The sequence below is a fragment of the Mytilus galloprovincialis genome, chromosome 6 (assembly GCF_965363235.1).
Source record: "Mytilus galloprovincialis chromosome 6, xbMytGall1.hap1.1, whole genome shotgun sequence".
In the NCBI taxonomy this organism is placed as follows: domain Eukaryota; kingdom Metazoa; phylum Mollusca; class Bivalvia; order Mytilida; family Mytilidae; genus Mytilus; species Mytilus galloprovincialis.
The window spans coordinates 99677876-99688941 of NC_134843.1; the positions used below are offsets into that span (position 1 = coordinate 99677876).

The 11066-nt window shown below is 32.4% G+C and overlaps 1 protein-coding gene across 1 annotated transcript; it reads right to left on the minus strand.

Moving 5' to 3' along the window:
• Positions 1–3831: 3831 nt before the first annotated feature.
• Positions 3832–4883, minus strand: LOC143078493 (uncharacterized). The gene is made up of 2 exons (XM_076253354.1): positions 4868–4883; positions 3832–4571 (listed from the first exon to the last, which is right to left on the minus strand). Exons 1-2 carry the CDS (start codon positions 4881–4883, stop codon positions 3832–3834), a joined length of 756 nt encoding a protein of 251 aa, XP_076109469.1.
• Positions 4884–11066: the final 6183 nt, after the last annotated feature.

The window sequence follows — 11066 nt, forward strand, 5'->3', positions numbered from 1 at the left end:
TCCCTCTAATAGACTAGCATTTAAATCACAGTTTTCGAAAATGGAAGCTAGGTCACCGTGGAACCTAGAACTAAAAAAATCGAAACAATATATCTTAAATATTTCAAATGCATGTACATGAAATAATATTAATCTCTAAAAATCACCATATTGTTCCCTTTTTTATCTTCTGTTCGATACTGTATATCCAGTGGCGGATCCAGAAATTTTCTAAAGTGGGGGCCCACTGACTGACCTAAGAGGGGGCTCGCTCCAGTCACGATTCAGTGATTCCCTATATAAGCAACCAAATTTTTTCTCAAATAGCAGGGGCCCGCCCCCCCTAAATCCGTCTCTGATATCAACCTCTAGATGTCTTTCAATTACATTCAGTTTAGTGTGGGTTGATGTTTGATTGTTGTACATGTTACAATGAGCAAAGCCCATACCGCAGTCAGCTATAAAAGGCCCTGATAAGACAATGTAAAACAATTCAAACGAGAAAACTAACATGTCTGTTTAAGGTTACATCATCAAAATATGTAGGGTAGGTAGGTAGGTCGGTATTTTCTTTTTATTATTTTTTGCGCCATGATTTTGAATTGTGTGGTCCGTCTTGCATGGTCCGAGTTGTCCATGGGGCGAGACTCGGTTCCCCTATTTATAATGATTGGATTATTTCTTACGACAGCAATAAAATGGCTTAGGGTGGGTTCTCAAAATAGGATCGGTCAGGTACCCGTAAACAAACATATGTTTTTTTGGCCTTACCGAGAGCAACATTGAAATATATACAAATCACAGATCGGATACGCATCAACTATGTAAGACCTAATTTCAACACCCCTAAACAGTGAATATTTTTATCGCAAACAGTAGAATTTTATTACATAATCTGAAAGATGAAACCTTGAACTTCACAGGAAAAATACTCCCATTGCTGGGAAAAATCATTTAAAAAAGTATCAGTTCAATATGTAAAGCCATTATTATAGCATGACAATTGTAGGATACGTTTCTGTAAATTATGATAAAATCATGTTTTTAAATAAATGAATAATACCAAATAGATACACCAAAATTTAAAGCACATTTACAGGAGGGATATACACAATCATTGCTAAACTATACATTTCATACTCTATGCATTTCAGAGGCGGATTAAGGGGGGGGGGGGGGCAGGGAGCCCGGGCCCCCCCTTTTTGGGAAAAAATTTGGTTGCTTATATAGGGAATCACTGAGGCGTGACTGGAGCGGGCCCCCTCTTATGTCAGTCAGTGGGCCCCCACTTATGGAAATTCCTGGATCCGCCACTGCTTTTATAAATAAATATTGGTTTAAAAAAAGAAATATTGATGTGTATGACAGTATGACTATCATGCTTATTCCAAATTGATGGTAAATTCCATGTCAGCATTGTATTTTGGGAATTCCCAGGTAAATGCCAAGTCTAAATACAGCTGCTTCATCTATACTATAGCTGTCTGTAAATATATTCTTCCAATCAAGGCAAACCCAGCTGAGTACGGTATATAAAAATACACTGAATATCCTCCACCAGTATTTACATGCGTACAGTAAATCCGTTAAAGAGTAAACCCCTCCTATCCCCCCTCATTAAATGCACCAAGAATTTCAGGGCTGTAATGTAGGTCATTTATACACACCAAAATTGTTCAAAAAACTTATGTCATGTTTCTGTATACCAAATTATCATGAAATTGAGCTGTTTCCTTCAACATATACAAATATGTAGAAATAATGTACATCGTTTTCATTAGATACCAGATACGACTTAACATGTCGTCCATAATGTAAACCCCTAATATACAATGTTGTATGGAATTGTCCAGGCGAAAGACAGAATTCGCGAATACACGGTTTCCGCTGTTAATGCCAGTGTTATCATGACTGACATTTGGGGATGAAATGCATATAGAGGACTATAAACAGCTGATAAAGTCTATTCAATAGTAACGTTTTTGTACGTTGAAATGTGTGATTGTGCAGCACGTGTCATCATGACATGTGTCCCTTCGCGGCCTTTAGTTTAGATTATAGACTAGAGAAGAGACTAAATGCGTACAAACCTGATGTTAAATGAAGATATACGGAATTTACATAACGTTGATCCTTTAAATGTACGAAACACAAACACATATGACAATTGTTCACATAAAATAGATAGTAAAATTTTCCAAATGAACGTCCATTAAAATTAAGTCTCTGATGAATATTTCCCGCGCAAATGTCATGGAATAGACCAACACGAATTTTCGGTGTGTGTTATCATTAAAACATTCGGGTCAATGAACACAGTTAGATTAAATATATAAATAGGTTAACTATATTTATATTGGTTTTTCAGAAAAGTGACTTTACCAGATTTTTTTTTCCCGCGCAAATGTCATGGAATAGACCAACACGAATTTTCGGTGTGTGTTATCATTAAAACATTCGGGTCAATGAACACAGTTAGATTAAATATATAAATAGGTTAACTATATTTATATTGGTTTTTCAGAAAAGTGACTTTACCAGATTTTTTTTTGTGGCAAACAACGGTAAATAGCCTATATCATCTTGACATGACATATGAAAACCCCTTAAGCATAATGGTGTGTGTATGGAATAGTCCATGGAATTGTCCAAACCGATACAGGTGAAATACGTAGAATAGTATTGCTGTGTCTATTGTGGACACAGCAATAAAATCAGATTTAAGATCCTTATGAGCCCGTAGTAAAGTAAAAAAACTGTAAAAAGCCTTATTTAATAAAATTTGCTCGATTAACCTTCGATTAACCTTGAAGTGAAGACTAATAAAAATTTGCGTGTATAGTGAACCCCCTAAATAAAATAATACTGTGTTCTAGACCACTTCCCCTTTCGGTGATCAACAGAAATGATTTTTTACTATATAGTATGTTAATTATATTCGTTTCCTCATATTTATTCCTGTCAATCATCCCGGAATCGTAGAGGTGAAAGACCTTAAATGACTCAAGATTCTATGTGCCTTTGAAACTGTATAATTAGATGGAGAACAGCTTAATGTCCGTAGAATCTCTTTCATACTATGTACGTGCTTATCTAAATACTAATTAAATAGTGATACATCAAAGTTTTGACTGACCGCAAAAGTAAAGACATCTGTAGAGAACATAATATGTGTGTGAGTTAAACTGTAAAACAAATAAATATCTAGATCATTGATGAAGACCGTGAAAGTAATAAATATGTCTCATTGGCGATTTGTGGTCAACATCACCCAGTGGAAAACCAAGTACTCCTAAACGTAAAATTGAGAATATAGACTACCAATTTTATTCAATAGATTTACATAAGTTTATGATTATACAATTATTTTTTGGCCCTTGGGAATCATCTCATCTATGTATAAATTTTGACCGGTCCCTGCCTAAAAAGTTTATTAGCATTCATGAGAAGCAAACTTCAAAGGCAGTGACACACCCGTCAGTTCGAAGGAACCGAGCATGGTTCCGAGGGAGCACAGCATGGCTCCCTACTGCTTTAGACAGCGCAGCATGGCTGCCGAACGAGTTGAACTGACGGTGGTGATGAGACAACTGAATTCTTGGGGGAATAAATGAAATTTGGTTTATAGATCCAGAAAATAAAATTTCATTAATGTCCAAAAACTCAGATGAGAATCAGCTGAGTGCCCCCAAGGATGGTGTGAGGTGGTTTAGCCTTCAATATATCAACGATAATAAACTTGTTTCAAAGACAAGAGAAATTAACCGCGTAAACTAAAAATAAAGTGTATTAATATACAGAAGCAAACAATCCTATATAACACAATGGGTATATACAAATGTAAAAATAAATTTACGACTCAGTTAAACTTTGTTGAGCATATTTGATAGAAGTTGGGGAAATCTTGATATATCTACAATAACTATCTGATTTCCATCGACCAAGTACTTTGATCATATGATCTTCTACGCGTGCTTTCCCCGCACTAGTTGCGGCACCAGATCTGAAAGAATTACCATTATACAAGTTTGGGTCATAACCGCAAAGTTCTAAAATATTCTTCAATTTCACTAGAAAAAATTGTCTTGTTAAAGCTTCCCTATTAACTGTTATAAAAAGCGGATCAGATGGAAATCCAATTCCAAATTCAGAATGCCTTATACTTAAAAATCTTATTAAAGCCAAAAAAGGACAAATAGAGTTATCTATTTTAAAAAGTTTAATATCTATTCCCTTTCGGAATGGATCAGTTTTAGATTCTTTAAGTCTCAGAATAGCATAATCAGTCTTTAAAATAATATCAGATATGCATAAGCTAGTTAGAGGGTCAAACTTATCGACATTCATGACGGTAAATTCTCCACATCTCAAAAAGGCGAAAAACGCAACTATGCAAGTTGTTTCTATCAAACAAGCAATATATTTACAAAACACGCCTTTTCTCATTCTAAGGCAGATTTCCTGTAAAATTGGAAAAGTAATCGGCAACCTTGTTCTAGTTTGTGAGCCTTGTATGCGTTTAACAGATTTTAAAATGAGAGTGAGTCTTGGTAAAAATTCGCCATGAGGCGTTTCTAGAGGATTATGATATCCTGACTTCAAATAAGCATGTCTTATACGGCATAATGTATTTTATGGAGTGGAGTGTTGGAGTGGAGTATTGGAGTGGAGTGTTGGAGTGAGATTTTGGAGTGAAATTTTTGGAGTGAGATTTTGGAGTGATTTTTTGGTGAAATTTTAGAGTATATAGTATATTATTCTAGAAGTAGTAGAATGTCACGGGGTTAAATGTTTTGTTTAATTTTGAACAAGTATTCATTAAAAATAAATAAAGAAAAATTACAGTGCTAAATATTGATTTAAATTTAAACTCCTCTCAATAACTCACCTTGTGGGAGTGTCATTTGACTTGTGGTGACAAAGTGCACATTGAATTGCACAGAATTTCGAAGTCCTAATGGGCAAAAATCTGGGAAAACTCATTGAACCAGAATATCATAATAATGCTCATATCTTTGTGCAAAGAATAAAATTCGTAATAACTAGCATCTCAATTGTTAAAGGTCTTTCCTGTAAAAGTGATATTTTCGTAATGTTCTTTGTACGACCTTTCGTTTGATATACGACAAGCATACCTTCTGAAACTTTTCGCTTTTTACACTTAATGACCTCATCCGCCTACATTTTTGAGATCGGAAGTATGATATATGTAACACAGGGTAGATGAGCTTTCATTTGATATGCGACAACGCCATGTTGTAAAAAGTTTGATTTTTGCACTTAATAACCCCATCCAACCAATTTTTGGAGGTTGGGAATTTGATATTTCAAATGTACACATCATGACCTTTCATTTGATATACAACAACCCTATCGTAAAAGAAAATTGATTTTTTGCACTCAATGACTCCATCCAACCAATGCAACCAGCCCCCATTGACTCAACACCTTACCTAAAGATATATCTAACTTTATTAAACAAACAAATGCACAGTTATACCCCAATGGGGTTGAAGGCATGACATACAAATTAACAATTACTAAAACAGTACATCATAAAAAACAAAGAAGAACAAATTAATAAGACATTATATACATATGTACATATCATGCAGCTGTCGAGTCCACTCTCCTCAGTGACCATGACTTTTTAACAAATGGAGCAGCATACTGCATAATTAACGGACACGAAAGACATAAAATCAATTTATTAAAATTCTCCATATTATCTATATAAGAATAAGTATTTTTAACTTTCTGTAAAAATTCAAGTCTCAATTTTTCATTTTTTTACATACAAACAGAAAGTGTTCTTCATCGTCTATTTTATTTAAAAAACAATGTTGACATTAACGTTCCTCTTTTTTTTTTATATTTCTGTATCTGCCCCTTTCGATTTCCAAAATATGGTCACTTACCCTTAATTTAGTAAAACATTTCCTGATTTCAGAGTTATTTTTTATTAAAATAAGGCTCAATTTCATATTTCTTTTTAACTTTACTATAAATAAATAATTTATTATTTTCTGTTAACGAATTCAATTTTTTTAAAAACAGTTTTTTATAATTTTCTTGCATAATTTCTTTTATCTGTATATTCATTTTCTTTTTTCTTTTATAAAGTAAAAATTTTCAATATCACATATTTTTAAATTATTTTCTATATTGGTACAACCCGCAAATGATTTGCATAATATATCATTACCTGAAACCTGTGATAACCCAGTTCACATGCAAAGAAATACTGCAACCGTTTAAAGAACATTATAGTAAAATCTGCTGAAACTATATTCTTGTGTGTCAATTGATTCTAATGAATTGATAACTGTTTCTTCTAAGTTATCAATGTTCATAGTTGTGTACATCGACGTTACATCTTAGGCAATAAGGATGTATTCTTTTGTGACCTCTCGTGTGACTCTATTTCATTAATGAAGTCTTTTGTATCTTGAATGTAAAAGTTATGCCTCTTCAATAATGGTTTTAAGATTAGACCCAGTAATCTTTCAATGCGTCTCGTGGGAGAGTTACACTTATTGATGATTGGTCCGTAAGGAATGTTTATGTTTCCAACTATTTGACCAGTTCGGAATGCCTCATTAATTATTTCTAGATTAATTTTATGAACTTTTGGAAGAAGGTACATGTGTCCGTGTTTTGATTCATTATTATTCCTCAAGAAATTATAAGTTTGTGAATCTATTTCTTTTTTCCTATATAGATTTTCAACAATATCTTTTATAGATTTGACAACAACGTTAGTAGTTGGTTCATTTATTTTCAACTTTATGCGGTTCCTTCAACCAACATACGTAATGAATCTCAAGACTTATATATTTTATTGAGACCATAATTATTATATACCCTATAACTACAACTAAATAGTTTTGTAAATATTGAAATTTGACCAATCTCTCTTGTTAATATGTATCCACATATTGGAGATTTATCATATATATATATGATATTATATTAATATTGATGTATCTATACCAGTGCCTGTATTAAAAATTACCATAATATCTATGTTTTATATTTATATTTATAGCTCAGACTGCTACGAAGGTTTAACCACACACCCCAGGTGTAACAATATTTTCTCAATGTAAATCCAGGAAATAACACTGTAATTGCAGTTCATCTTTTATTATTGTGTTCTATTGATACCGAAATGATAGCTACGTAATACCAATTAATAACTTATTTTTTCATAAATCCAAATTTCATCTAAATTAAATTCAGAAAATGAAAATACTTTCATCATTGTTGAAAACATTTAAACATTCTGTAGTAGAGAATTGATAAGAAGTAGTGGATTCGTAAACGATAATCAACGAGCGACTTTAGTCGCGAGTTGATTATCGTTTTCGAATTCACTACTTCTCATCAATTCTCTAGCTTAACCCATTTCTAGCAAAACGACTATCTGTTTCATTATCTGACAATGAATCAACGGACTTTCATGCAAATAATTAGGTATTTTGTCTTTTTTTTTCTCCGCTAATGGCTGGAAATGACTAGATCCACACGGTTCACATTTATATTTAACTTAAAGTAAGTTCAATTTAACTTAAATGTGTTGTTATCTCCCCTTTTTATTACCAGATTTTGTATCTGTAAAGAATTATTTCATTCAATGTTTAATCATTACAAATAATTGATATTGAGTAGAATTTAGTATTCATAATTCATTCAAAAAGACATATAATTAATATATGGAATGTTTTTAATCTTTTTTTGAAAGTTAAAAAAAAATAATTACCAACTTTTTGAAACCTTCAATATATACATATATAGTATTTAGCAACTTAATGTTAGCCAGTCGTTAAAAACTTCCATTTGTTGTTGTGAAAGTTAATGTCGTTTATATCTCCCATTTGCACTGGGGTAAAGCTGATGACCGTAACTGCATTCACGGTCATCCCAAGATGTCGGATGAAAAATTAGGTCAGTTTCTGTATTGTCTGTTTAAGTGTTTCTATATCATTTTCTTTACAAATCATACATTGAAACGATGTAAATTTATAAAAGAATCACTCGGAAATCACTAATTACTTCTGAGAAATGTGCATGAAACGGGAAATTCGATTTGAAAAAATCGTTAAGATGACCGTAAATCATAATCAAAATATTTTCAAGATGACCGTAACATAAAACAAGGATGACCGTGATTGGTAAAAAGATGACCGTAACTTGTAAATAAAGGATGACCGTAATTTGTAAAGACTGACTGTAATTTATATAGGACGACCGTAACTTTTATAGGATGACCATCAATTCTAAGAAATATCCGTATTGTATTCAAATCTTTTTTGTTGAGTTTGTCGATCTCAATAGGGGCTCGGTTAGCGGATATAAATATGTTTCATAAATTTCTTTTTTTAAACTATAATATAATTGGCCATATTTAGGATTTATAACAATGATAGTAAATTGCATATTTCTCGTAAACAATGAAATATTTATTGATATCGACGTTAAAATTATAACACAAATTGACAGCGATACGACGAAAATTTGAAGAAACATGAATGTGTCCCTAGTACACGGATGCCTCATCTATACTATCATTTTCTATGTTTAGTGGACTATGAAAATGGGATAAAACTGTAATTTGGCATTAGAATTAAAAAGATCATACTATAGGGAAAATGTGTACTAAGTTTCAATTTAATTTAACTTGAAGCTGGACAAACAAGCAGACGAACGGACGAACGTACGCACAGACCAGAAAAACATAATGCCAATAAATGGAGCATTAAAAACATTAATAATACATATGAATATTTGGTAATCGAGCCCATGTGTATGGTTCCAGAGGAAGCAGATTAAAATCTTAATTTGTCTTGGTATATGCAGGCGGAAACACTTTTGAAATAGAACAAAAGAATCGAAGCTCTGTGTGTATCGAGAAAGCGATAAATGTTAACTGATCTTAACTGTAATGTTTGATATAGTAACAAAATTTTAAAAAGTTAATAGAAACAAATAAAACGACAATTTTCTTATTTTAAAAACACCATTTGCATAAGTTTTCAATGTATCTTTTACATAGTAATGCAAAACAATAAGATATCAAGTCGACGACATGGTTCTTATCGGGGCCTTTTATAGCTGACTATGCGGTATGGGCTTTGCTCATTGTTGAAGGCCTTACGGTAACCTATAATTGTTAATGTTTGTGTCATTTTGGTCTTTTCTGGATAGTTGTCTCATTGGCAATAATACTACATCTTCTTTTTTATATATAGTATCTATAAGTTGGATGTAGAAAATGCATAACCTCCGATTTTTTTTTATCACGGACGGAGAACATATCAATCTTATAGTTCAGAAATTTTCGTTTCTGCCCTTCCATTATTTGAATCAAGAAAAAATTCCCCAAAACAGGTAACGATTGTATCGAAAAGAGAAAAATCGAGTGCACCTTTTTATGTTAGGGCATGTTTGGGTGTATATTTTGTCTTTAAAACGTACAAAGCAAGAGTATTTTATATAGCATCTCGCTTCAGATTCTATCATTATTATATATCAAAGCTACAGGTTGACTTTATAACGTAAAAAAATGACAGTACGAAAAGATGAAATATATGGGTCAAGTGAGATACCTATCTAATGAATCACAAAAACAGAGTAGGTGTGTTCGAATAGCTATTTTTTTTCTAAAAGTACTTGACGACAGTCTTTTAATTTGGATGATGAAAATGGATATCTTCGGGGAAAAAAAAATGATTTTCTTGAGTGTGATAACTAGGGTTTATAATCTTCAACCACTAAAATTGTTAAGTCTGCCCTTCCACGAAATATTTAATTAGAATTTTTTTAAATGCTTAAGAATTTTCAAAAATTCCATCTGACATCCGAACAGACAATATTTTTAAGTTGAATCAATGCAGACAAGATCATTAACTAATGCTCATTAGCTAGTATATACATTTGTCTTTTAAAATATAACTGACATATAACGATCGATCGTAATGGTGCTATGTGGATAAATTTATCAGTTTTCAAGAGCAAAATTGGCAGAGCGTCATCCCTACAATGGCTTCCATTTCTACGATTGTGAGCATGAACTGGCGTAATGGGGAGATAATTTTGAAGAAGTAGAATCCTGACTGTATGAATAACATTTCTGTATACATTGTATATACAAATTGACAACGTTCCGCCTTGTGATACGCTTTTCGTATAATACTATTTTAAGGATCTACTTTGCTGGAGCTCACCTTTACTAGTTTATTCGAATGATATTTTCAAAATATTTCTGTTATTTTATTTGCACGACAAAATGAAAGACGATATAATATCAATGGGTGTACATGCATTTTTTTGGCATTTTTAAAAATGTGTATTTATTATATGTCATTAAAAGGAATCCCAGAAACAAAAAAAAATCTTATGTCGAGCAGTGGAACTGTGCACCGCATTTTTTTCATTATGCTTGTAAGGTGTCATTTTATCGCGCTTTTGTAGCATGTTTTCCCTTCCTGTTCATTAGCATGTCTTTTGGCAAATTCATTTTAAAAATTAAACCCTCTACTGTAAAAAAGATACATATGGTAATCTTTGCATTTGAAGCACGTCTTATTTTCTTCTACCTATATGATAAAACTCTCATATTAATATGTGTATACCAACACGATTAATCATTTGATACAAAAAGATAGTTATATAAATACGAATATTTCTTAGAATTGAGGGTCATCCTTTAAAAGTTACGGTCATCATTTACAAATTACGGTCATCTTAAAAGCAGTTACGGTCAGCCTTGTTATGAATCGCTGATTCTGTTACGGTCATCTCGATTGTGATTTACGGTCATCTTGGCGATTTTTTCAAATCGAATTTCCCGTTTCATGCACATTTCTCAGAAGTAATTAGTGATTTCCGAGTGATTCTTTTATAAATTTACATCGTTTCAATGTATGATTTGTAAAGAAAATGATATAGAAACACTTTAGCAGACAATACAGAAACTGACCTAATTTTTCATTCGACATCTTGGGATGACCGTGAATGCAGTTACGGTCATCAGCTTTATACCAGTGATTTGGTTGAATTTACAACACACTTAATAAATGATTAAA